At 37.3% G+C, this 27,484-nt stretch overlaps 3 protein-coding genes across 7 annotated transcripts; 1 reads left to right on the plus strand and 2 right to left on the minus strand.

The window, feature by feature from the left end:
* Nucleotides 1–1,160: 1,160 nt before the first annotated feature.
* Nucleotides 1,161–13,026, minus strand: Zyd (zydeco). Of its 2 annotated transcripts, none has more exons than XM_064131267.1 (8): nucleotides 12,751–13,026; nucleotides 7,531–7,704; nucleotides 6,972–7,159; nucleotides 5,292–5,529; nucleotides 4,299–4,433; nucleotides 3,655–3,870; nucleotides 3,465–3,566; nucleotides 1,161–3,037 (listed from the first exon to the last, which is right to left on the minus strand). In XM_064131267.1, exons 1-8 carry the CDS (start codon nucleotides 12,788–12,790, stop codon nucleotides 2,694–2,696), a joined length of 1,437 nt encoding a protein of 478 aa, XP_063987337.1. In that variant the 5' UTR covers nucleotides 12,791–13,026; the 3' UTR covers nucleotides 1,161–2,693. The 2 variants fall into 2 exon arrangements, with proteins under 2 accessions (XP_063987337.1, XP_063987338.1); XM_064131268.1 differs by lacking the exon at nucleotides 12,751–13,026 and adding an exon at nucleotides 11,357–11,929.
* Nucleotides 13,027–13,565: 539 nt separating this feature from the next.
* LOC135167749 (sodium/potassium/calcium exchanger 4-like) lies at nucleotides 13,566–18,581 on the plus strand. Its single transcript, XM_064131265.1, has 8 exons — nucleotides 13,566–14,159; nucleotides 15,022–15,240; nucleotides 15,394–15,581; nucleotides 16,291–16,438; nucleotides 16,562–16,660; nucleotides 16,742–17,002; nucleotides 17,426–17,527; nucleotides 17,735–18,581. The coding sequence occupies exons 1-8, from the start codon at nucleotides 14,021–14,023 to the stop codon at nucleotides 18,067–18,069; spliced, it is 1,491 nt and encodes a 496-aa protein (XP_063987335.1). The 5' UTR covers nucleotides 13,566–14,020; the 3' UTR covers nucleotides 18,070–18,581.
* Nucleotides 18,547–26,006, minus strand: LOC135167751 (clavesin-2). Of its 4 annotated transcripts, none has more exons than XM_064131270.1 (5): nucleotides 25,801–26,006; nucleotides 21,289–21,677; nucleotides 20,177–20,487; nucleotides 19,993–20,086; nucleotides 18,547–19,639 (listed from the first exon to the last, which is right to left on the minus strand). In XM_064131270.1, the coding sequence occupies exons 2-5, from the start codon at nucleotides 21,671–21,673 to the stop codon at nucleotides 19,488–19,490; spliced, it is 942 nt and encodes a 313-aa protein (XP_063987340.1). In that variant the 5' UTR covers nucleotides 21,674–21,677; nucleotides 25,801–26,006; the 3' UTR covers nucleotides 18,547–19,487. The 4 variants fall into 4 exon arrangements, with proteins under 4 accessions (XP_063987340.1, XP_063987341.1, XP_063987339.1 ...); XM_064131271.1 differs by lacking the exon at nucleotides 25,801–26,006 and adding an exon at nucleotides 23,571–23,705; XM_064131269.1 differs by lacking the exon at nucleotides 25,801–26,006 and adding an exon at nucleotides 23,542–23,694.
* Between the last annotated feature and the right edge of the window lie 1,478 nt (nucleotides 26,007–27,484).

The raw sequence follows: 27,484 nt of genomic DNA on the forward strand, positions 1-27,484 counted from the left end.
ACTTTGATGATTACTACAAAATTGTTTGTTCGCCAGAGTAAGAATTTTTTATTCTATTGTCGTAAATAAGGGGTTGACATAAATAAACTTTTTGGTCTGGCGATGAATACGTCCTGAGATATGTGTCACCTATTTATTCCTCAATTACTGACCCAACGACCGACTTGGGAGGCACCTCCGTACGAAAATTCCCCTTTGGCGAAAGAGCAATGGAGAGGGAATGGCTCCAAGCTGTCTGCCATGGCACGGGGGTTACTACTGGCGAACGTCTGTATGACGAATGGGATAAAGGGAGACGAATGGCTGTTGTGTTTTCAACCGAATAAAACGAAGATGTGTATATGTTTTGGTGGTATCTCTGTCAGGATCATCAAGGTCAGAGGTGAGGGGAGTTTTCGAACGTTGTTGTTTTATTTTTAATCCCCTAGAATGTACCAGAGAATTTTTTTAGAGAGATTTTTTGGATTATTTTCAACGCGATGATCATTTTGCTGCAGCTCTGGGGAAATATTCAACGAGATTTTTTTTTTCATTTCATCTTTCACTTCTTAATTTTATGCAAATAATTTTTTCACCTTTTCCTCTCTCTTCTTTGATGCAGTGAGCTGAAAAGTCAAGCATACTCAGTGGATTATCCCCCGATCCAGCGACTGGATGGGGATCCCAGACGATTTTTTCCATTCAGTTTGAAGGAGAATTTTACTTTTGATACCTGAAATCTGTCATAAAAGTAGAGGAGAGTTCTGTTCCGAGGCTGAAAGGATGACATTGTTTTTTTCTCCGTTATCAAGAGAAAACTGATGCATCAATTTTTCATCAATTTCCAATAATAATCAATCAGGATGTCTTGAATATAATCAGCAAGCAGGTAATTGCATCACTTCATGGCCACTGATTTTCCATTCCCCCTCGATTTGCGAAGGCAAATCATGCAGAAGATGCGCTCGAACTTTTCTCCTCCATCCTTCACTTTTCAACTCTTCCGTAGAAATCGTGTAACCCGGAGATCATTGATGCCACACCGAATAGAAACGAACAGAGAAATGCACTCAGAAATGCGCTGTTTTCTTGTTGGACGATAAGATTCAATTGAATTAGACTGAGTATGAGAAGGCACGAGCCCCAGTACCAATTCCGTAATTAAATAATTATCCAATAACTATTATTTTATAATAATTTATTACTGCAATTTATTAATCTTAAGTCATAAATTTAACTAGCTACGTATGTTCCACTTTTCAATTTTCCGTAATTCCACAACAATTTCCAAGAATCAAATTTTCCACTTGTGCAACCTTGACCTAAAATCGACGCAATAATTGACTCATTTGCCGGCACTCATTATCACCTTCGTTGTTTCAAAATCCGTGCCAAAAAAAATAACAATAAAAATGATGTCCTCTTAACTTACAAATTACCAAAATAGTCTATAAAATAGAGAGCGAGGGACAGTGGGTTCAAAGAGACAGTGAGAGAGAGAGAGCTGAGAATATTCTCTGAAAATCAACAGACATGGAAATAATACATGAGAATAATAATCTTTGGCTAAAACTTGATTCTCGAGTGTTCTAAAGGAAGGGAAAAAAATTCCAGAAGAGTTATGAACGTATAAAATGCCTTTTTGAATTCTTGGTATCAAGTGTGTGATAAAAACTGTACACAGAGGGTTGAATAGGGTAGTGGGTGGGCGAAAGGGGGGAAAATAATACGTGTGCGCCCATGTAGATATTTATATGCGAATAAATTTGAAAGTCTCTGAGTCGATATTACGTAGGGCACCTTCAAAGACAGGGTGTTATGTAACAGACATTCTGGTGCTTCAGAAACACCCCATATATCTCTGACAACACGTGTTTTCTCATGAAAGAAATAATAACGAAGAAACAAAAATGCCAACACATTCAGACTGTAATCTGAATATCTCAAGGGTAGATCAATGATTTGGGCTTTGCATGATGTTTACGTACGAAAATATTCGATAGAAAAGTCTAGTGCATCGTAGGCACTTCTATTAGAGGTTCTATTAGTTTTCTGATAGAAATGTTTGAGACAAAAAAATTGTTATAGAACAACAGGCGTTGTTTTTCGTGGTTTTTCCATTGTATTTCTGATCTCCTTTCGGTGGAGAACGAATTAAAATGTAGAATTTCTATGCAGAGGGTGTTTATACGATAAAATAAAAATTAGAACACGGAATTGAGATAAGAATAGAAAATAAGAAAATTAAGGCCAGAAAATAGGGGTGAGAACGTAAGTCACAATGGAGGTAAACAAATATAATCAGAATAAGAATCAAGAGATAAACATGAGACATATTTTTGATGTTTGGAGATAAGACAGAAGAATTTGAAAAAAACATTCACATCTATTCATTTTTTGTAGAATAATTTATACTCAACATTTCAATCAAAAATATTCAGACAAATCACTGATTTTTTAATAGAATCACCGGGAAACTCGTGAAATTCCTGAAGGAAGTTCAATGGAAATTCAATTTTCTGATAAAAATACTAGATATTCCTATAAAATTTTTTCGCACGTGTTTTTTATTGTCAAAAATGAAAATCGAATGGAGAACATTAAATATTCTTTCAAATATTCGTCCGACATTCTCCATTCTGATTTCCTGCAAAACCTCAATTCTCAGAAGACTTAAAAAAAATTGAATTAATGAGATTCTAGGAAATTTCATATCACTTGACTGTTTTCTTGCAAGTTGGAAGATTTACCCTGAAGAAGACATTGAGCTCGATAAGCGAGGCGAGAATGAGAAAGACTGCATACATGCAGAGACAAGCACGTCCAACTTTCTGATCAAGCTGAAATTTGTTTGATGCAAACGCTATGTAGAGAAGTAGTAGAGTCGAGAGTAGTGATATTGCGCTGTACTCTAGACCACCGGAGTTGATGCTTATGAAGTGACGACCAGGGATTGTCGGTGAGAATGATGACTTAATGAGCCAGGGTAAACCGAGGCACAGTAGTATGTCGAATGTATTTGAGCCGATCGAGTTGCTGATTCCCATCGATCCGTGACCTGAAACACGAGAGAATTGTGTGAATTATATCTATTGAGAGGGTGAGAAAAAAAGGTCGCGCTATCTGGGGATTAATCTTTATTCCGATAATGACAATGTGTTACGTCAATTATCGTAATAATGAACTGCAGTGATTTTTTCGGTGGAACGACAAAATATCTCCCAATAATATCCTCAACAACAATATATTTCTTCAAAATTTATTTTTGCATTAATGATATTCTTCTCTAATGAAAAATTGTTTTTCCCAATATGACGTTTATTGGCAATCAGCAAAGTATATTTTCGGATAAGATATAATTGTCAAATATATTTTTATCGATATCTCATTGGCGGTATATTTTCTCGTAAATCCGTTCCTTCAGATTTGAATGAATGTAAGAGATAGTAGAAAATGTTGTTTCAGGAATATGATCCTTTGTTCACCTTGTTTCGCTACAATAACACTTGAGACAGCTTCTGGCACACTAGTTCCAGCAGCTAAAAATGTTATACCCATAACCGAGTCTGGTATCTTCAGTGTATCGCCTATTGTGAACAAAATTACAATGACACGATAAGATAATGGATTTTAGTCTGATAATTGTGTTTCTCAATGCCAAGTTGATGTTTTTACCGATAATTGTGATCATCCAGGCTACGACGTAACTGAGTGAGCCTATCCATATGATGCACATGATGAATGTTATTGGGAACCACTTTTTAAATCTTGGCTTCTCGCAGTCGGGGATTGTACACATGAAGATGAGGTGAATTGGCCAGGTGAGGATCCATGCGGTTTTTCGGATCCAACCACCTCGGGCTGGCCAAACTAGTAATTCATATTCATAATCTAGAAATTGAGAATTATAAAATTAATAAATTAGTTCAAATCGAAATTTACATAGCACTAAAATACACGAATATCCCTTGAGGTTGAAATAATCCGAAATAGGAAACAATTTATAATCGATTGGACGAGTTTCCATCCTCTTCAAGCTTTTCCCAGATTATTCTTCATTTTTAAAACTGAGAATATTTTTGCAAACCCTTTTTAATAAATATTAGAAGCAAATATCAACATGGGGGGAGGGTGGATCAAATTTTTGAGATTACAAGACTCGATATTTCCAAAAAAATCAAAAAGCTAAACTTGAATCGTTATAAAGCTTCCAGTTGCAAGTCTGAACGGAAAATCTCTTGAAATATAAAGCTGTGTTATTCACAACCCACCGCGTTAAAGCCGGGACAGTTAAATACTCCAACGTCACTTAAACTCACCAGCATCGTGATTCTCCTCTTGGCTTTTAGTGCCACCATTCTGCAGTGGTACATCGATGGTTGCAATTTGTTCACCTCTCTCACCCGGTGATTGTAATTTATCGGATCTTGATAAGTGCATTTCCCCAGCGTCCCCTGTGGCCAAAAATAATCGAGAATGTCATGAAGGAATGATACCGCAAGCTAAACAACATAATGGCATTGAACTGAATAAGTTATCGGATAAATAGGGCCCCTAAAAACTGCCTCGGTGCCATCCCACTGGTGCATTCGAACGAATTCTTTAAAATTTTCTGGTCAACACAGCCCCTGTATTATTCAGTAAAATGTCCGTCCCGATGGATAAGAGTGAGGGCAACACCGGGAGTCAGAATCGATATCTTTCCGTGACTGGGTCATGAGATCGATTCACCCTCCCGATACTAGGGAGGAACGTGTTTTAAGCAGTTCCCTGTCCATTTCATCAGATAAATTTCATGAACCGTCTAAGAGATGTTGTTCCCCTTTCCACTCCTCGATCTTAATTCAAATTCCCATAAAAGATAATTTACTCAAAATTTATAATCATTGGGATTTTTATTATTCATAAAACTTTGAAAATTTATGTCCTCCCGCCACTGAAATAAACAAATAAATAAATGAAATTCAACTAAAATGTTCAGAGCAATTTTCAATCCCATTGACTTGTTCTCCTTCAATTCCATTCAAGGTCGTTGTCCCAAAAATGTAGCGAGGTATTTCCATTACTCTATCGCGATTATTTATTTTATCCCACCCCCGCACTGACATGTGATCCTCCGCATTTATTTTCAATTAGTCTCAACTCATCGAAAATAGTTTCCCCGATAAATTGCTTCGAACCCGAATTTCATCAGTCTTTTATTTTATTTCCAATATCGGGGTTTCCATTTTTCATTGTCAGACTGACGCGGCGGTTGAGCTTTCATCAAGTTCCGCCAAAAACTTTATCTCATTTATTTTTCATTGATTTACCTGGAGTAATTCGCCCATCCTCCGACGATGAAACACTGTTCTTCGTCCGGAATCTCGTACACCGTTGAAATGATTTGTCCCAGTACATAACAGCGATGTAAACGATGTAAAGAAGCACCAGACACAGTGCCTCGTACCATTCCACCCTCTCGTCGTGAATAATGCAGATTAAGATTGCAACAGTGACGCCGTAGGCCAAACAGTCTCTGCTCACTGGCCACCAATCCAGTGGAACGACCTGAACAATTACTTTTTATTCGATTTGTTTCTGATCCATCGAATATTCATATTTTTCCTTGAAAATGAAAGAGTGCGGAAAATTATTCTCTCAGTGTATTTTTTATCTTGATACACGGAGAGAAATTATTTTTAAAATTGATGAATTTAATGGAATTGATTTTCGTCTGCGATCCCCGGAAGTCTGCCAAGGGCTCATCAGTGATTATTTCCACGAGCTAATTTTTCCAGATCTATTCTTTAATGAGCCATTTTTTCTTCCAGTCTCAGGTAAAAAAACCTCAACAGTAATTAGGTGAAATTGGGGAGTGAAAGTGATAGTGTGAAGTGCAGATAATCGACGAAGAATATTTCATCTAATTAATTAGAGTCGGAAGAATTTATGTTTATATTAAGTGCTTCGCAAGACCAAGTGACATAGTGCTTGATATTAATTATATAGATTTCCTAGATAACAAAGTGTTCATATTTTTGAAAAAGACTTCTCACACAAAATAAATTAGTCAACCGATTTTGAACAGTTAAGGATCTGTGACTATCAAATTCATAGTATTATAAACACAAGTGCATCTCTGATTTCATGGGAATGTGAGACTTCAACTGAGCGTTAACCCGAAGCATGTTAACAAACACAGGTACTCTTAGCCCCTCGTTCCTACGCCATTAGCAGCCCTCGAGCTTTCTCGCGATATTACACTAGCCTCTCGGCTCGATGTAAATGGAGAATGACGCGTTAAGTACCTCAGGGGCAAAATGCGAGGGTGAAAGGGGTGGAAGAGAGATGGAGAGGGTGAATAGTGTGGCATTCTCGACAAGTTGCAAGAGCGGCAGATTCCGAGACCATCCGGGGAATTTAGGAGGAAATTTTCTTGTCTCATTGTTCCGGGGTTTTGTCATGGGACAAGTACAAATTTCCGCAATATCGGAGGTGAGACGGCCATTCATTCGGGCATTATTAATCGACGTCCTTGATGAGTATGGTAATGGTTTGAATGCGTTTCGAGCTTTCGCGGAAAAGTTACGGTAGTTTATTTTTTTATTCCAATATTTTTCAAGAGCTTTTTGAAGAGCTCGTGAAGGGAGAAAGGTCCAGAATTAGGGAAAAGACAAATAATTTTTGGTCAGTATTTTTCTCTGTGGATGGTGGGGGAAATTTTAAGGGCTGAGGGTTAATAGCGTGATGTGACGTGTTTTATGGGGAAATGTGAAAGTATGAGATAATACACAGCTGAGGAGTATTTTAATTATCGAAAATAACATTTAATAGGGTGATTTCATTGGATGAAATGGGGTGGGAAAAATAGTTATTAAAATTTCTCTCAGTGCAGACTGATGGTTGAATCGGTCAAGGTCACCGATGAATATTGTCGTGCTATTGAAAAATGTGGGAAGCCAGGGAAGAGTGAGAAATGTCTTGAATGGAAGTAAAAATCGTCGACTCACCATTCCAGCGCCAATTCCACAGCAGGCGGGTACTGCGAGAATATTAAAGACCGCCGATCCTACTATTGTACCGACACCGATATCACCTTCGGTGATGAATGTGCCAATTGCGTTGACGAACAACTCGGGTGCGGATGTCGCGGCTGCCATGAATGTGGCGCCTGCAACGTCCTTCGACATTGACAACGCTGAAATTTTATTTACGAAAAAAAAATACTTGATGAATTTCAATTACATCCACCTGTTACCCTCCCCCCTGACGAATAAAATATTTTAATTTTAATTCCCCTAAAATTTGAGGGCATGTTGGCATAGAAAGATCAAAATTCCCGGCAATAGACAAACAGAACTGTCAATTTTTGTTCTAATTCTGGTGAATGAATTTTTTAATTTCGAAAACTGCAACATTGAATGCGATTTAAAGATGAAAAATCATGAAATGTCATTTTTCTTTCTCAAAATACCTTAAAATAATTATCACCAAATTGTTTATTCATTGCGGAGATAAATAAAACTGATTTCTGCGGTGAATGCAAGTTAAAAAATTGAATAGACTCACCATGGCATATTCTTTCTACAGCAGGTACGAAAAATTTGTCGCATACTACCGCTAAAGCGATGAACAGGTAAAGAGATATGAGGACATGTACGACGACAGCACCGGCTTGTCGTTGCCCCTCGTCAAACAGGTCATGTGGAAAGTCCTCGATTGCCGGCAGTGTGCAATTACCCACTGCATAAAATTAAAAATGAGAAAAAATCGATGTATGATAATGACGTAATTATTTTTAGACCAGTGAAATATTCAAAGGCGCGACGAGTGGCTCATTAACACTCAAAGACAAAAGTTAATTTTCGAGATTCTTCTGAAGCCCTCGACCAATCAAAACATCTCCAATTACGTGGCGACCAATCAAGGTCAAGTGATTTGTATTAAATAGCAGGTAATTGGTAGTAGTTCAAGTGCCTTAATCTCGTGACATTCCACGGTGATTGATTAAGGTCGAGGAACCAAACAATTAGCCCACGCAGTGTCATACACTCAATGAGTTGTTGGACTTTGAATTATTTGGATTGACAAAGTGAAATTGTATTCTGCACCTGAATTTTCCGATTTTTTTTCAATCGTAACGATTAACCCATATTTTCTGATTAAATGAAATAAATATTTTCACTCGAAAAAACAATATTTTAGTTCGAAAAATTACTGATTGTTTAATGAACAATAAATGGCTTGCGTATGATCTAAACTATGTAAAAAATCATTGGAATTTTATAAAAATATGAATAATCTTCACGATGACACTTTAATGAAGATTTCATCATGATAATTCAGATAGTTTTTAATTTAAAATTATTATCTGCAAAGTTTTATTACAGAATTGCACTGGCAAACTGGATAATCAAATCTGCCAACATTTTCAATCGAGGACAACATTTATAATGTTATAATGGTTTTATTAAAAATTAAATTTCCAGTTGTAGAAACTACTCTCCTGAGACAATAAAACGGGGTCAATCGATGGAGCTCACGAATTATCGAAAAAACTTTTTAGACAAATATACAAAGGGACAACAATTATTGTTGACCTATTCAATCTAGTGAACCACGGATGCTCCACTCCCTCAAACGGAAGTCGTGGAATGTCCACCGGTTTACGTAATATTGCAAAGTCAGTTTCTCGCTACTGAAAAATTCCTCCGTCTCCTCCTCGTTACTACTGTTCTATTTATTTCCCTTTCTGTCGTCTTAACAATCAAGAAGAATTTCTTGATACGAGTCGAGTCACCCTTGAGCCATCAAAGGCAAACCACCCGACCCCTAGATATATTTTCCAACCCCTATCACCGCCCCGGTATTCACAAACTTCAAAATTCCCATTTCGTTGAAAATTCCATTGAAAAAAAATACACAGAGTTATATTCGCAAATTACCGTCTTTGTAAGTGGTTATTTTTTCTTGGACATGAATTTTTTCCTCCACGTGCTCCCAAAGTTTCTCTCAAGGCTATAAAAAAAATCTCCAACAAGCTTTTTCAATCTTCATTTTATTTCTTTCCTCCCAGCTGGAGCTTGAAAGGATAATTTGCTGAAACGCCCAGATTTCACCTCTATTTTTCCCCCGAAAGTCTCTTTTAATTTTTTTGTGAACCTCAATGGCTTCCGGTAGTAACCAAAAGCTTCAAGTAGGAAGCAAGTCGTTAGGGCCGCCTCGATTACTTCAATTTTATGAAGCTTCTACGTTCGCGTTATTCAATAATACAACAGAGAGCACGCGATTGACGTTGAGAAAGGAAAAAGCAGTCCTTTGATTGCAAGTTTTTCCTTATTTGTTATCCATGTATTATATATATATATATATGTTTTACAATTTTTTTTTCTCCTGAGACGGTCTAATTAAGTAATCAACTCATTCATACGACTCCGTTCGATGCAAACGCCTCCACAAATACAATTTTCATTCAATTTGTAGTACTATTACATCGTGAATTGGTTGACGCATACCCTGGAGGCGCAGAGTGTACTAATAATCTCTCCACCGTGTCTGCGGTGACCCAGAAAATACGGAACACCGCGAGAAGAAGAATAAGAAAATGAAAGGGGCATAAAAAAATTGTGACATTAATGACAGAGTTCTCATTGATTCGGAGAATCTTTATTCTGAAGTTTCACGTTTGCGCGGTCCATTATTAGTTATCACGACTTCGGGATAAACATCGCGTCTGAATTCCGGCTTTTGTTTAAAAAATATTTGCCAACCGTGGCCTTCGCTATTGGATATCGCTATTTAGATGTTTATTATTAATTGGATATCGATCGACAATAAGGCAGCGTAATTTAATCAATATTTTTGAGCTACTACTGAAGAATGTGCAGTTAAAGCCATGTTTGCAGGTTAAAGCCATGTTTACATAAGAATGTCACTTATTTTATCGTCTTCCCTTGTCAGGAGGCCCAAAAAATTCATCTGGTGCCGCTCTCGAATTTTTCTACTTTTTTATATGCGATTTCTAGACAGAAAGGCGAGAACCGAAGGAAAGACGAGACTGACGATCTAAATGATCTCAAGTCGTGATCGATAAGGATCATTCTCGGGAGATTTCCGTTTGACACTGAGATATTATGGAAAATTTCCGGTTTAAATGAAAAAAAAAATTTAGAGAATTGTTACAGACTTTTTCGTACCATTCCATAATTTTTATCTGAATTATCTGCCAAAAATTACCATAACGCCACTTAAATTTTCCCTGTCACTTTTCTGACCGGTAAGCCAACTCGTTTCGTAATTTACCTGAATATTTACCTCCCTCCAGTTATAAAAAAAATAAACTGAGCTTCTGTGAGAGGAAAACGTAACCGTAAACTCTACAATAAATCTATCGCTCTGATTTTTATATTCAGATTCAGAATACACGAACATTGTCAAGATACTCGAGTGAACGTGAAGGTGGCCAGTGTATAAAGTTATACCTATGTGGACTTGATGTGACTTCCTACCGATTAAGCAACCTAAAGAAGTTAAATTGCTCTCATTCAACTCGGCAGAGTAGATGCCATTCATGCCTAATGTACGTCGTATAAACTGGGTATAACACGACTCAACAACTTGCGTTGGGCTCGAAAAAATCCCCGGAGGGTACGTCGTGTGGTTCGAGAAAGCTCCAAAAGAAAGTGAAAATTATGATTTACCGGTTATAAATTTTCAAATAAATTTATCATCCACCGTCGCATGATTTTCACTGCCGTCTCATCCCTCATAGAACCACTAATTTCCGGAATTCGTAAATTATTATCTCACGATCGTAATTATCCGCATTATTGTAACGCCCAATCATCTTCAATTTATTACTTGAATTACGAACTCCAGTTTCCTTTGATGCAAACCGCTTTTTGACTCAATTAATTGATACTAAGTTTCACCTCGTTTGAACCGAACCGCCTCTGGTCACGAAAGGGATCGCAACATTGTACGTGAGACACTCAATGAGTGTTAAGACGATTACGAAACTTGCCAATTTTTTGCCCCATTTTAGCGACTTTATTTTCTCCTCCCCATGACTTTCCGTGACACCCACCCCACCTCTTCCTAATTAAATTGACGAGGTCTTCAATATTGATTGGAAATTAAATTCCGAGACTTGACGACCTGAATCCTCGATAAATAGAAAGAAAACGTGCGAATGAATTCATTTTAAAAATCTGAAAAAATCCAGCTCGTGTGGCAGACGCATCTGCAGTCTTAAACCAAGCGATTTTGACCTGTCATTTGAAGCTACTGTCATCGTAAATGACTCTTCATTCGTCCATCGTCCCCAGGTGCCTCACCTGACCCCTCGAATCCTCAAAATTCCCCAAAAAATGAAGATTATACTTAATGAACAAACCTGTATCCATGTTGTCAATCCCGTTGTCACACACATACTACATTAACAACTACTCCGAAGTACCACATCGTTTGTTGAATGGCATGCCCCTCCCTTCGTGAGTGGTACAGCCGTCGACCGTTTCAATCGCTCCGTCGAAAATATATTTAAAAAATCAATAAACGAAACAACAATTTTTTAAGTCCTTTGCAGAAATAGCGAGAAGTGGAAAAAGACGTTAACACCGCTCGCGTTCGACTCCCCAGTTTATTCTCGATCGATCAAACCCCCTAGACGCTTGGACGCCTCCCGCAGACCCAACGGATTCTCCGTCCTCGGCTGTTTACTCAGACTCGTCCTCTTCGACAATTGCAATAAAAAAATAAAATTTACAACTTCTTTTTTTTTCACGATTCAGTGATTGAATCGATGAATCTGGAAAATTGTGTTGTTATGATACCGAACGATACGTCCGACGTTGCGACGAGTGTGCAACGATCACTGCGAGTGCAACGAATGCAGAGGATAGACCAGTAGACAAGTTTTCATCTAGCGTACACATCAGCCAGAGACCAGTTAACTTTGACTATTCCACTTTGACAATTTATCCTCCAATTTCTAGTCGCATAAACCAACACGAGTGGCTTCGTAATCACGGTTACCACTACATGTGGCACGCGGAATTCTTCTTCGTCGTTGAAAAATTGATGGTAACATTTTTTGTAACGGATTCAGGGTTTTTTTTTTGTTAATTATACGGAGGGGGGAGAGAGGGATGTGTGAAGGGAGGATTGAGAAATCCCGGACTTTTGGTATAGATTTTTTTCAGTGAATTGTTTACAGGAATTTACGGGATTCGAAAATTGAAATTTGTAATTTGAGGGGATGATTAGTGAGAGTTGGGACATTATTCAGTGGTAATAAAGGGTCAGGAGGAGATTTTCTTTGTGTTTTAAGGTACTCAATTTTTTGAATTGCGCTCATTACTGTTTTTCAATCCTAGAGATCGTGGAGGTGACGAGAGCACTGGGAACCGGTCTCTCTGTTAAATTATAGAGTGTCCAGGGTATTTCTCCTGGAAAGCCCCAAAAGGACTTGAATTTCTTTCTAACCCCATAGGAAGGTGCATGACTCAGCTCAAAAAATTCCACTATAGTCCAGATCTTCCTGAGAAAAAAAATATTCTCTGACAATTCTTCCCAAATCCTCGATATTACCGACTAATTTGATAATCCGCGCGATTACGTCTTCACCCCCTTAAACTCACAAATCCACTGTTTATAATCTCAGTTTAATCGCCAAACATTAACTGAGATTACGGTACTTCTCGCTGATAACGAATCATATGAGCGAATCAATGACAAATAAATACATAGGACAGTACATAGTAAACTGAATCACCCAACAGCACATACCTTCGAAATTTTCCACCGGTCTGGAGAGGAAAAATCCCATTTCCAGGGTGAAATGCCGAGATTATTGACTATAATCGACGAAAGTCTCTCTCACAATAATCCAATCGACCTTTACGTAAAATAAAAATCAAAACAACACAAAAAACTATAACAATACGAGGTGAACTTGTTCGTTATGTGTTACATGAAACATCGAGTAATTGATGTGATGCAGAGTTGATGCTGAGAACGCGAGTATATGTGCCGTCGACACTGAGAATAATGAAAATGAAAAAGCTCTCGACGGACGAAATAACAGTCTGGGTGATCGGGTGTTAAAGCCGTGATAGCAACCCAACGTAATTGATGGTGGGGCGTTGACCGGCTCAATTATATCCTCGCCTTAACATACATTACATCTTCTCCTTGCGTATCACCAAATTCTCCCCATTATCCCGGCTAATCAGAAAATAAGAGAATATCATGAATTATTTATTTCATTCAGCATCACTTCAACCCCTTCATTATTCATTTGTCAAGGCTACACGTTACGAAATACTAGTGCACTGCGCTGAGAAAGTACGTTGGCACTGCTCCATTTTCCGGACATTTCAGGTACACCTACTGCACTTGACTCCGATTCATTTTATGTTCGATATAATGTTGAAAATAGTCGATTTCATGATCACGGTATCGAGAGATTATTCAGCAAACGTCGGGCTAATAATCTTGATATTCTTAATAACGTCATACTGATGAAATTTTTATTTCTGCTGTTGATAACAATAAAAAAAAATTTTCAATAAAATACCAATTCAGATTGCATGGAAAATTTAATTCGATGTTCTATTTAATTTCCCGAATAAATTGAAAATTTATGGCACTCGTGGAAATATTAATTAAGTCCTGATTTAACGGTACGAAAATTTTCGGTCGTCTGTTGTGCTCTGAATTTTGAGAAAAAGCTTGGGGATTCACAAATAAGATACGGATTGGCGCCACTGATTGTCGCAGACCCTCTTCAACATGTGCATGGTGATGTTGGACACAACAAGGAAAATTTCCTTTTCATCTGACGACATCAGGTGAAGAATCAGATATCTTATCTCGAGAGATAATGAGGTAATATTTAAAAGTATTACTGGTCAGCGGGCATTTCTTCGTGTATCAGTACGTGGTGAGACATCGTCCAGTTAACTTTTCTCATTCTGAGAAGAAAGAAAATTATCAAAAAAATATCAGTTGTAAAATTTGAATAATAGTCAGCAACTGAAGGTCATTCTGATTAAATATGGCACGAAGACATAGGCACATGATTGGATACAGAATTTTACTGGTTATTGCTATTCCCACGATGTATTTTTTATGCATGAGTTTGGCCAGTTTATTTATCAACGAACCGCAGACTGATGACGCCTCCGATCGAATAAGTGAGTTTATTTAATACAAAAAAAAATCGTCATTTATTACCTATTAATTAAATATTTTCAATTAAATGAATGGAAAAACCGCAAATTATGAGCTTTATTCAACATAAATACGTTGTTGCTGTCGGTGTACTGTATTTAAAGATGACTTTGCACATGAACATTGAAATTCAAGGGTTTATTCTAATCTAAGTATAGAGGAACTTGCGTTTTTTTCAATGTTAATAATATATTGCATTGTTATTGAAATGGGACAATCTTTTTCTCATGGAAGAACAATGTCTTCTCCTTATACAAAACCTACAATTAACATAATTACTCTACGTGCATCAAACTTTTCGTTGTTGCATTTTTAAGTTATAAACATTGAACAACACGTGAGATATGGCTCTTGCATTGCACCTTAATATCTTGCTCGCAACTCCCTTTCATCCCTAAAATTTTAACAAACAATATTACTCAAAAATCAGAAATAAATGTTAGTCGTTAGTAAAAATGTGAAACTGATGCCAGCCAATGTACAGCAGAAAACTGAAGGAAACTGAATAATTAAAATTATATTTAGCCCAATCAAACCACCCATTCATTAAATTAGTCATGATCGTGCAAGATTTCTTCACGATAAACGATATCGCGACTCAATGGAAAAACGTCGATATCACGCGCGTCACGATGTCTGAAATACTTGAATCGATACCCATCATATTCATATATATATATACATATGTCTCTTTTTCTCGAGTGTCACGTGAAGGCAATCGAATTACATCTCCAATCTCTCGAAACGGGAGACGTAATTTGCGATGGTATTTCATTCATCTTGTTAGGTTCGCCTTTCATCATCTTTGGGGACTTTGTTTTCTAGGAATGAGAAAATTGATGCAGATTGGAGAATCGGAGCTGAATGGCACTCACAATTGTACTCAGCCTTCGATACAAGAATTTCCGTCTGATGGATTTAGTGCTGATGAGAGACGCTCTGGTTACATTCTCATTCACATAATTCTGGCGTTGTATTTGTTCCTTCTTGTTGCTATCGTCTGCGATGACTTCTTCGTACCCTCGATACAACGTATCTGCGACAGTGAGTATTGTTTGTGTATTTTCCATAGAATTAGAATTTTTTTTCCAGTCGTTTCGTATTTTGAAAATTTAATATAGCGATTCATTCAAATGGCATTCGATTAGTTCCAAATAATGCAGCTGATTCGGTATTAATGATGATTAATTAATGCAGAATTTGGAATGCCAAAGGACGTGGCAGGTGCCACATTCATGGCAGCAGCAACATCAAGCCCCGAGTTATTTATCAATGTTGTGGGGACATTCATAACAGAAGGAGACTTAGGAATTGGAACCATTGTTGGATCAGCTGTATTCAATATCCTGGCGGTTCCTGCCTGCTGCGGTCTCTTTGCTAGAGAGGTTAATATTTCACTCACTAATATTGAATATTATTTTAGGAATTTTGGATTAAAATTTCAAATCGCGTAAAATCTAGTCCTTCGAATATTCGGGGGAAGGGATAGTTTCTCAGGAGAATCTCTTTGAACGCAATTTTCAATTGAAAATCAAGGACTATCAGTTACATCAACAATGTAGAACAGTAAACGTCTGTTAAGTTTTTCCCACGAAACCGTTATCAGAGAATAAATTTCTAATTGAAGTACAATGAACTTCCGATAACGTTTCACCCAGCGAAATAGAGGTATTGAAACTGGGAACGGTAAAGGGGAATCGGTGAAAGGTTCAACACTATTCATTAATCTTTGACTCATCATGCAGTTTATCATTTATTCATTAATTTCCTTGTGTCATTAACTTTGATAATTTATTCATGAATATCTGAGGAAGATAACGCTACTCATAATTGAATGAGATGAGTCAAAATTCCCAATACGGAAAAAGGAGTCGTGTGATATTCGATTTCATGCTTCAAATAATTGGATTACTTGAAGGATTACTAATTAATTAATTGGGTATTAATCAATACTCGACTAAAAATGAATAATCATAAATTAATTTATTAATTATTTGCCTCAGACGAGATGTATTTTACAGTCAGTCTTGCGTACAGTTAATATTTTGTTGTATACGATACGATAAATTCAATTATAATTTGGTATTCTTTCAGGTTCTAGATCTCGATTGGTGGCCAATAACTCGTGATTCACTGTCCTACGCAATAACAGTCTTGTTACTGATTGTAACTCTTCGAGACGGTCGTATCGAGTGGTACGAAGCATTAATTCTCGTTATTGTCTATATTTTGTATATTATGGGTAGGTAAAAAGTTCTGGGACAGCATCACTGCTTTCAGAGTTTCATATTGTATTTTAAAATCCATAAAAAATCTCCCCATGAATTCCCATCCCTGATAATTTATTTATGATTACTCTTGACAGCGATGTACTTCAACAGAGGTATCAGTCGGTGCATGGGCTCGATGGTATCGAAACGCAACGAATACAAGAACCTCGATGATCGTCCTCTGCTACCTAAACGTAACTCCTCTTATCTCTAAGTCTTATCGAAAATCCAGGGAATCTAGTGTTGGCTGCTAACAGTTCTGTGAATTTTTCCAGATATCTCCGATCCTAAAATCACAGATAGTTGTGAATTTGATGATGAGTCAATGGAAATAGTTAATATGACGACGTGGCCGGAGTCCAAGTGCGAAAAATTCTGGTGGTTGCTGACTTGGCCGATTAATCTTGTGCTTTTGTGTACGATACCAGATAGTCGAAGGAAATCCTTGAAGTCCTGGTATCCCATCACTTTCTTGATGTGCATCGTCTGGATTGCCACCATGTCGTATATCGTCGCCTGGGATATTACGATTATTGGTAACTATATGAAAATTAATTACTTAACGTATGAAAAAAAAAATAGAATAGCTGGGCGTTCGCGTTCGCTTAAACAATTGATTGGAATTTTATTCTATAGCCTATGAATAGATCCTGAAAAAAATTGAATCAAGAAAATTGTTGGCTGATGGAAAATGGAAAGAAATTACGTGAATTGAGTTGGGTTCAAATTTTTTTGTAGGTGACAGCAAAATAGAATTTTTGCATTTCACACACTTTTGTAGATTTTCTCTAGATATAAACGAATAACCCATAGCCATTTCGCGAATGTTCCGACGGAATTTTATGACCGAGTGACTCGTGTAAAATAAAGTCTATTGATTGTTTCTTACGTCCCGAATAAAGCGACTAACATCTTCAAATAAAAATTTAATCATCATCGAAATTCCCCCTTTTCTGCAGGCGATACATTCAAAATCCCCGATTCCGTCATGGGTTTGACATTCCTAGCTGCTGGCATGAGTGTACCCGAGGCAGTTTCCAGCGTTATCGTTACTAATCAAGGTAAGACTCCTAGGATATTCCCCAAGAGGCTATCGACAAGCGATAACACATACACTGATGGAAAAATGTATTGACAGGAAGATTAGACAGTCCCTTACAGATTACATGAATAGTTACCTAATTTTTACTGAATATTTCTCTTCGGGTATGATTGTACTTGATTAAAACCCCCGATCTCAGCATTTTTATTTGAAATATTAATTTCAGGTCATGGGACGATGGGAATCAGTAATTCAATCGGTTCAAACGTCTTCGATGTGCTGCTGTGTCTAGGCCTGCCCTGGTTCATAAAAGCAGCATTTTACCCAAAAATATCGGGGACCAGTTACGTCCAGATCAATTCTGAGGGTCTTGTTTACAGCTCCGTCTCCCTATTTTCAACTCTCCTAATTCTCTATCTGGCATTCTTCGTCAACAAATTCAGATTAGATCGAAAGGTGGGAATTACTTGTCTGATTACTTATGGAGTCTTTCTCATTCTCGCGTCATTGACGGAACTCAATGTATTCTTCCCTGTGAATCGACCCACGTGCGCTCACTGACGATGTCTTAAGGCTTAGGCCTTTAATTAGTTGTTCGGGGGGTATTCATATCATTATTGTAGGTATTTATGAAATATGTTATGAAGAATTGTGTTCTAGATGATGTTTAAAACACGGCGATACTTATCGTCAATAGATTTTTAAGCAATTTAGCAGTCTGAGTCTATTTATATATCGATTATCATTGCTGATTATGTAGAGATTAAATATGTACATTTCTAGGTGCAACGAGGAAGAAAACTCTGTTGTAAACAATTGATAGGAGAGTTTGTGTACAAATAATTTTTATGTAGTTAATTATAAAATTGTTGATTGCTTCGATCAAGTAATTATTTCTTTATAGTGATTCAAACTTTAGGGCTATTTCTCAACTAGTTAATTTTCTTTACCTGTCACAAAGAATTTGAAAATATTTAGAAATTCTGGTTCTAGCGACTAAATTATAAAATTCTTAAAAAATAAACTGTAGTCATCTAATTAAATAGAAAATAGAAATGATTTTATTAAGCAAATATCCATTTTGTTAATATCATTGACACTTTAGGCTATGTACCTTTCACTTTATCATTTATTCATGTATCACTGCTAATAGTTTCTCAATAACCTGGTCGTAAATTTATTATTCGAGGTCCTGCGATTAATTGAGTGTTCTTAGTACCACTTACGATATAATCATTTTTACCCCATGGAAAAAGTGTATGAAAGAACGGTCATACTGGAGATAGCATGAAGTTTTATGTATTTACAAGTATTTCGTATAATAAAAAATAAATTCTCGCTTTGAAAAATATTAAAATTTACTTGAATTACATTAACTCTTTACTTACTTAATACACTATCAGCAAACTGATATATGAAATCTCGTAAAATAGATTACAATTAGAGCATATATGTCAATTGCTGTGTAATAATGAACGATATTGTCTTCCTGAAAGCACAACATGGTCATCCTAATTTTGGGTAACTTGCACCACCGACATCGGCTTTGTACCTTTTCATATCTCTAGCTAACTATTTATATATCAAACTAGAAGTGTGTTTGCTTCATCGCAATCCCATTCAGATGCGGAATAAAAGGGTGAGGGAAAAAAAAATTTCATAGAGGATTTTTTAGGTTTAGTAATTTTGAAAATTACGTTGATCTGAAGCCACCACTTTTACGGTCCGTCAATACTTCAATTGATAAAGTTAAATTGGTTCATATAATTTCCTAAAAACCACAGGTTGAGGTGTTTCCCTTATGAGGGGACCAATCTAGAATTACTCAAGCACTGAAAATGATCTTAATAGCCAAAATTTTAATTAATTTTCAATCGCTAATGATTTTAAATAGTAAGGCCTTCACACCAGAAGGGGAAGCACTTCCCACACTCTTATAAAATATCATCAAACATAATAATGGAGTAGTATAAATACATCTAATCGACTTCTAATTTACGGAATGACCCGGTGATGCCACAGAGTCCGTCACTGGCAGCTGCACAGGAATCCTTGGGGGATATTTCGATGTACATGTCGTCGAGGGCTCTCAGGTCGTCCCTCTTCGCACGTAACTTCTCTTTGAAGGTTGCTGGCGTTAAGAAAAAAAACAAATATTACCTCTCACTCTCTTCATCTATCACGAATCATAAATCTGCTGACCAGTATTTTTTAAACGGAGAACATACCTTCCGCATGAATATGGAAATGTAATTTTTAAAAGTAAATTATAATTATCTTCTGACGTTAGAGGAAAGTATCAGAAGTTTCTCACGAATTATTTTTGTTGACTCCGCAGAGTCGGTAACACATGAGGTAAAAACTTTGTTACGTCTTCACTTTTACGCAATTGAATTTTGGTTTTTGTCATTTTAAAACGAAAAAAAAAGTTACGAAGAACGTTACAAGGTGTTTTTAAGTCCCAGTGTGCTGATGATTACTTACCAATCATATCAGCGAGTGGTACAACACCTCCATATTCCTTCGGCAATATCTTGGGATTTATCGCTTCCGCCAGGTCCTCAAGGCTCTTATGCACCTATTTTCAGAAAATTTGAAATGTAAACACATCACAATGGAAAAAAAGTGTCGGAGGGTCATTTCCCGAAAGGACAGAGTCAATAATTACGTATATCCGAGATCTCAGTTTATCGCTGAGAAGTGAAACAGCAAATTCGAGTATCTTGGAGCCGAACGCTGGGATGTTAATGAAGTGTGTCCCTTTGTGACGAATTGGTGTGCTATTTTGTATGCATCGTAGCATATTTCGAATGTCCGTCAAGGACCAGGCGCTGATGTGGCCCATTGTCAAGCCAGATTCATCGTTGATATGAGTATAACCGTGGACTTGATTCTCTTCCTCGTCCATGAGAGTTTCTAGGACGACACTGTGAGCACGTGCCATGTGGGCTGATGTATATTTATAAGGGTCGAAGCGGCCTGTCAGTCAAAATTCATTTAAATATTTAGTATGATCTGTATTACACTCAGAAAAAAATTATTTTCGTCGAGTATTCATTGACTCGTAGAAAGCTTAATTTTTTTACTGTAGCATTTCCGGGCTGTTACGATGGGGTTTTACCACTTGCGCCTCCCGGGCTGTTGCAATCGGGCTTTTTCCACTCGTGCATGAGCGCTCACGAGCAAGTGGAAAAGGCCCGAATGTAACAGCCCCGATAATATTGTGGCGATTTTCGAATTTTCGAGTTCAATGGTATGTGATACCAATTACTGAAGGAGAAATTGGGAGAAAGAATGAGGAAGAGGTTTTGTCAAGTTTTTCTTTGTAAATACTCAATTCCGGAAGCAGATTACGAGCGTAAAAAAAGATTAATTTCATTTCCGGTCGTCCTTAGAGAGAAAATATCACAAGAAACTAAAAAAATATCTTTTAAAATGAGTCTGTTAATAACTCATTTCCGAAATAAATGAATATACATATCTCGTGATGTTTTGTTGCCTCATAACTCTTTTCCAAGACCAATTATCACCGATAAAAACAGTCAGGTTGTAGTTTCAAAATTTACAAGCGTAGAACAAAAAGCGTTTCATCAAAACATCAACTTTCCTGCGGTTAAATACTAATTTATCACCAAAACTAGTGTTTTTGGGAAAAAACATCGAGAGAACCTTTTTTAGATCCCATAAAATTCTCTCCAATTAAGCCCTGCGATGTTCTCTTCTAAAAACCCTCGTATCCAACATAAATGGACACATGAAAATGGTTCCCCCAAAACTCACCAGCACACGACAAAATAACTTGTCTCCCGCTCTCGTCCCTCTCCAGCATGGGCACCAGGTAGCCAGCATCGATGATAGCCTCGATTTCCGGATCGTTGATATCAAGTTTCTGGAACCAATCAGGATAGATCTGCCTGATAGTGAGATATCGCTCAAGCATTTCCTGGGCCATGGGAAGACTGAACTTTTTGGTCCTCAGGAATCTCAGAAGGAAAACCGGATCAGTCCGGCACCTTTTGATCGTCGGATGCTTCTGGATCCACTGGCGAAACTGCTCGAGCAGCTGATCTCTGATGGCATCATCCTCCCTGAGCTCTTCCTTAGCGACTGTCTGATCCTCCTCACTCAAACCACATTGATAATCCATATCACTGCCCATTACCATTTTTCTGTAAACACGAAGTCATCCATTAGCCCATCATTTCTATTTGTCATCCATTCTCTTGCAAAATTACAGATATCCACGGCCTCGCATTTCAATGGATTTCACAATGACCTTGAACCCTATGGTAATGAGGAAGCCATTTTTTGCCTTCATTTCTTTCATGTTTAACCAAAGGAAACAAACACTGAGACTGGATAATTCGCTGGAAGAACAGCGCAAACGGAATGTTAATTACTGGGATGATTTTTTGAATAAACTCAACGAAAATGATGCGATCCACGTCTGATGGCAATACGTGACGCAATCCTGGGATTACATTTTTTAGAAAGTTATACCTGACGGCCGAGCCCCATCAGGAAATCCGTTTTTGGTGGAAATTGCATAATATCTTACGAATTATGGGTTTGAATAGAGTTAGATAAGAGTTTCGGATTCGGTAGAAATTATTTGTCATCAGGTTGAGGAAAAAACTTCTGCCGGAGGAATTTATTGGGGGATTGACTCATTTTTTGGAAGTGGATTTGCTCGTGCCAGTACTTGTTCTGAAGACGTTGTTGATTTTTCAAGAAAGTTATGTCTGTTAAAAGTGAAATTCAATTAATTCGCGCGGCGTTCAATTTGTTTTTAGCACGAGAAGTTGGGAGCGTGATAATTTTCAAGTGATTGATTTTTCGGTACCAATTAAGAGGTACTTTCTACTAAACTTTTCCCTCTTCAGCGCAGGTGGACCAAGTCCATGACCGAATATAATTTAGCAGCGAAGCGGTAAAACAGTTCAAGTTGACTACTTCTCGGCAGAGTTTTTGTGGAATATCTCCGAGACGAATAGAGATAGCGGAATTTTTGTAATGACATTTGTTGTTGTACTTAATTCACTGTATAAAAAAGGTTATAATAAAAATTTTACCATCTGCCCTATATTTCGAGATATTCATCAAAACCTGGGCAATGGGCAGACGTGGCTTATCTCGTTCTACCACTTTGCTCCTGACTTAACTTCACAAAACAGGTTTAAACAGTAATATTTCTGTCTCCGATTTCGAGATTATCACTAACCGATAATAAAAATCGACTCAAACCGATTTACACCTCCGCTACTGCATTAAGAGGGAGAGAGAGCGGAGCAAGATGAGCCGAAATTAATCGTTAATAATCTGACATCTGTATTTTCGTTTCATTTTTAAACTTTCAAAATAAATAAAATTATTCCATTTCTCCGAGAAATTTCTGGCTCACTGACCATTGAAGGCGTTCCATTTTGCCCCACTCTCCCCTAAATTAACCAATGGAATCCTACTGCACACGCCCGTCAATGAAAATCGTTAATAATAATTATTTAGTGTCACAAAATGTCAAATTGAAAAAATCGGAGATCAATCTAATATACGTCCAAGGTCATACGTTGCATAATCATTTTATAATTCCACATAAGGGTAATTTCACGATGTGGGTCACTTGATGGACGTTCATCGTAAAATTGCCGCCTAAAACAATTTGATGATTATTTAGCAATAGCTCCAAATAATTGTACGAAAACGAAAGTGAGACGGCATTGGCAAACATAATCGAATCCCCCTGGACTTTCTATTTCACTTTCTTTATCGCTCTGCACTTCTCTTTCAATAAATCGGCAAATTTTTATTCATTGATCTCCGCCTTGGGCGGATGTAAAATCTTCACTCAAATCCATCTAGAAATTTTCATCTCCGTAATTGGTTACTATCTTCCATCGCATGAGAATCAATATTTATGATCATGGATGAAAAAATTCACTTTCACTCGCTGGCTATTATGATTAATAGACCTCTTGTTACCAGTATGAATACGAGGAAAATTGTTAACAATGAAAATAGAAATTTGACACACACCAAACGCGATCGAGTTACTGTGTTCACACCTTCTCGGTGAAGCTGACTGGCCGGTTACTTAAGCTGAAGTAACCGGGTTGCTTAGATGTGCGATCAATTTAAGTGGGGAACCACAACTCCGACCCACTCCCTATCACTCAGTCGATCGCTTTTACTTGAGTCCATTTGTCCCTGAACCCGCTGTAGTCAGTGCTAGGATTTTTCTCTCATGAAGTCTCTAATTATGACTGAATATTCGCCCTCATGACGAGGGATTGATTGTTGTTCTCAGAGGAGGACAAAAGGTGGTGGTAGCTTTGACATTTCGGCGACCCTTCACCTGGAGAAAGTCCAGAACTGCGAATAAACCGATTCGTTTGGGTTTACGAGGAAATTTCTTGCGCAAAATGGAATATGCGATCGTTTCTTGGGGTTTTGTGTCTCCATTAAGTTGGATAAAAAATTAATTCATGAGTATTATCATATGTCCGGCGCATACATCTCAATGAGGATTTTTTGTATGGTAGTTGACAACTCGTCAGCGATCTGCGGTTTTTACCCGTCGAGAGTTTTTCTCCGGGTGGCTTCATAAATAATCTCTTCGTATTTATTAGTAATTATTTTGTGCGATTCATTCTACGGCGGGTAAATGAATGTTTTAAATTATACTTGATAATACTCAATAACTTCGAGGAACTCATCTAACGATATTTTCTCCTCTTGAATTTATATGTAATTTCTGTGAACAAAAGACTTGAGAAATTATTGAATGTTCCAATTGCATTGTTACCGGTGAAAAAAAAATTAATTCACTGCAATTTTCAGATTTTCTCTTCCATTATTTCAATCGCAGAAAGTTTTTGAAATACACTTTCGCATTGTCATCATCATTCATTTTTTTTTCATTCATCAGACGTTCTTGATTTTTTAATTAGTTTTCTCGCCTGATACTCAAATTAAAATGATGAAGCACAAATTTATTTATTGTAATTCCGACATATTCCTGTCTATTATTTCAACTGAAGAAAATTTCATCATGTTTATTTACCTCCTTTACAATAATTATCCCTTGATTCAATGTATCATCAAGGTAATCATCTTAGGGTATTCCCTAATCGTCGGAAATAACGGAAATGTATCTCGGAAATGATGCAACTCCGGATAAATGTTGTGCCGATGACATTGATTAATTGACCTCCTGAAAACTTCTCCCAGAATAACAATTACCTAAATTACGTGGAAGCCATCGTCAAGGGACCATGTCCACGATGGACCAAGCCTTGAATTCTTAAGTAACAATGAATCCCTTTTTTGACTGCCCTTCGATCATAATCTTGATAGAGCTGTTGATTCATTTTTTAAAAAATTTAACCCGCGATAAATTTAGTTTTAAAAAAACACAGGCGATGAGGGATTAACCAATGGGCCTACGAATTCCCAAAAAAATCACTTCGTTAGATGTAAAGGAATCTTTCTATCAGTGTTCACGTTACTCTAACCCATCTTTTTTACCAAACTAACCGCGGATATTCCCAATAGTAGTTTCCGTTAGTCTGATTTACCATGAAAGTCATAACTTTCATTTTTACGATACAACGAGCAATTGGGGAAAACGGTTCCAGAACGATTGTCCTCAAAAACTTTCCCCAGTGGGTTTACAGTGACTACTGCACAAATTTACGCAATTTGCATTTTTTTTTTGTAATTATGAAATTTTTCTGTTTTTAACGCTCTCAGAAAGAACTGAAGTTTCAGGGCCGTTGCATTATTCACTCATGATCCCACCTCCAAAGCAAACTAGAGTTTTCATTTGCCTCCTAAATTAATTAAGAAAATGAATTCGTATATCCTATTGTTATGATTGATTTTGAAAGTATTGAGTAATAATGTCCGCTCCCACCGAATGCAGAAATAGAATTTTTGAGTTGTTAAATTTCTGCTCCGAAATCCCCTTCACTGTATGTACATGTCCCTCGAAAAACAATAAAATCTCGAGGATGATGTATCCAATATGTACAAAACCGTTGCATCTGAGATTCTTCCAACGCAGACAGAAAAAATCAGTAACCTTGGAAGACTAGTTCTCATGTTTAGATGCGATGGTAGTGTCCCACTTTTCAAGGATGACTTTGCATCATGAAGACACCGACGACGAGGTACCTGCGAGCTTCAAAAGCTCACAGACCGCTTTCTCTTCTCACCGCGCATACTCCCCACCCCGATAAAAATTAACTAATTAACTATCCAATTACCGTTATAAATAAAAATAAGAGTACTCACCTATTACGATTAATTAACCAAACGATACGTCTCGTTACAGCTGAAATTTTCCGACGACTTTCAGGACCAGAATTGTTTTGAAATTCAGTTTAATATTGCTTTGGTGTCGTGAATTTAATGAATTTGTTTATAATTTATTTTATTTATTAAATGTTAAACCAATTGTCGGAGACGTGCGCGTGTCCTCTCACCGCGCACGACTGAAATCGCCGGAGCTATTCAACAATGCTGAAAACATTGTTGATTTTACACTCAGCGCATGCGCTTGGGTACAGAATACTTGAATCCTGAAGAATCGTTCTACCTTCTTTCGGGATCACGACAACTCTCGCTGAATGGAGTGAAAGGTATAATTCCCGATGCAGCTTCGTCCCAACATGCGAGAGACGAGCCGGTGATCTTAATTCTGCGCGCCTTATTTTAAGGTGGCACAGTTCCCCGCCATTTGTCATGATCTTAGGATCGAGGGACAAGTGGTCCAGAGCAGTATCAACACGATGTCAATTATCTCAGAGGAGAATAGGATTTTTAGGAAAATTCAGATACTGGACGGCTGTGGTGTGATTCGGGCCAACTTTCACTGCACTCGCTCCAAAGACGTCCTCGCTCCGTTCAATCGGTTGCACAATTAATCTAGTCTACTCTTTTCCTGTTTTTCTCTATTTCTTTTTCGTCCCAGAATTCATTTAATTCCAACGTTGGAGGAAACCTTTCATTATCGTTTCCTGTCAATTTAAAGTTTCAAAATTTTCCTTCAATCAACATATTTTTTTTTATATTTCAGTTCTTGGACGGTTTTCATAGGCAGTAAAATGCTTTTATTCAAACTGAGTTTACACCGATGGAATTATTCAGATTCTGCAAGTCGGGAGTTGAGTGTTTATATTGAACGGTTGGAAACTATTTTTAATTGTGGAAAAAAAATTAGAAAGTTTATTTTTGAAGGAAGATTGATGAAATAATGAAAAGAATACATTTTTTTTTATTATAGGAATTTTTAATACATTTTTTAGAAGTGAGTTGATTTCCCACGCATAAAAATCATTGAGTCAGTACCGTAACAAATTGATTTATCTCTAGAATGTTACCGAAAATCAATTTCATGTGTAAGAAAAATGAGGTGCAATGACAGAGTCGATAAAGTAGTTCCATAGAAAAACCCAACAATCGTCGGAGAAAATGCACAGTAGTTAATTTTTATATACACAGAGGATTTCCATTTCCCCCGGAGCCGATGAGAGCAAAAATTGATACGATTTCATGCTTTTTATTTTGAAGCAACCGCACTCAATACCTACTTATTTGCATGAAAAATGATTGAAAGGTTTGGTCTCCAAACTTGCATACCTCCACACAGAATCGCATCCTCAATGAAATGGAGCACAGAGGGGAAATAATTCTCTCTCTTGACTCCTCTCGCCTCGTACCATGAAACAGGCGGCTACTTTCTCCACTGACCTTAAAAATTGGCAAGAGACTGCCGAGTTGGAAAGAAAGTGCATCACCCTACACCGAGGTGAAGGCTCCATTTCGAAACAAAATTCCAATTCCCGTTCATTTCCCCACCCTCGTGTATCTCTATTTAGCATTCCTGCGAAAGTCATGAAATTATAAAATGTGTTACGACATTTTTTTCAAACTACTTGATAAACACTGGTTGAGTTGCGAATAATTGAGCCAATAA

The sequence above is a fragment of the Diachasmimorpha longicaudata genome, chromosome 11 (assembly GCF_034640455.1).
Source record: "Diachasmimorpha longicaudata isolate KC_UGA_2023 chromosome 11, iyDiaLong2, whole genome shotgun sequence".
NCBI lineage: Eukaryota > Metazoa > Arthropoda > Insecta > Hymenoptera > Braconidae > Diachasmimorpha > Diachasmimorpha longicaudata.

Excerpts from the sequence above, each read along its gene's own strand:
- LOC135167749 (XM_064131265.1), top strand. The coding sequence starts at position 14,021 with ATGGCACGAAGACATAGGCACATGATTGGATACAGAATTTTACTGGTT. Across the intron at positions 14,160-15,021 it reads TGACGCCTCCGATCGAATAA|GAATGAGAAAATTGATGCAG; the intron begins GTGAGTTTATTT and ends TTTGTTTTCTAG. Across the intron at positions 15,582-16,290 it reads GCGGTCTCTTTGCTAGAGAG|GTTCTAGATCTCGATTGGTG; the intron begins GTTAATATTTCA and ends GTATTCTTTCAG.
- Zyd (XM_064131267.1), bottom strand. The coding sequence starts at position 12,790 with ATGGGATTTTTCCTCTCCAGACCGGTGGAAAATTTCGAAG. Across the intron at positions 5,530-6,971 it reads GTGGAATTGGCGCTGGAATG|GTCGTTCCACTGGATTGGTG; the intron begins GTGAGTCGACGA and ends GTAATTGTTCAG. Across the intron at positions 3,567-3,654 it reads CTGGATGATCACAATTATCG|GCGATACACTGAAGATACCA; the intron begins GTAAAAACATCA and ends TGTTCACAATAG.
- LOC135167751 (XM_064131270.1), bottom strand. The coding sequence starts at position 21,673 with ATGGTAATGGGCAGTGATATGGATTATCAATGTGGTTTGAGTGAGGAG. Across the intron at positions 20,488-21,288 it reads AGTTATTTTGTCGTGTGCTG|GCCGCTTCGACCCTTATAAA; the intron begins GTGAGTTTTGGG and ends TTTGACTGACAG. Across the intron at positions 20,087-20,176 it reads AACTGAGATCTCGGATATAC|GTGCATAAGAGCCTTGAGGA; the intron begins GTAATTATTGAC and ends TTCTGAAAATAG.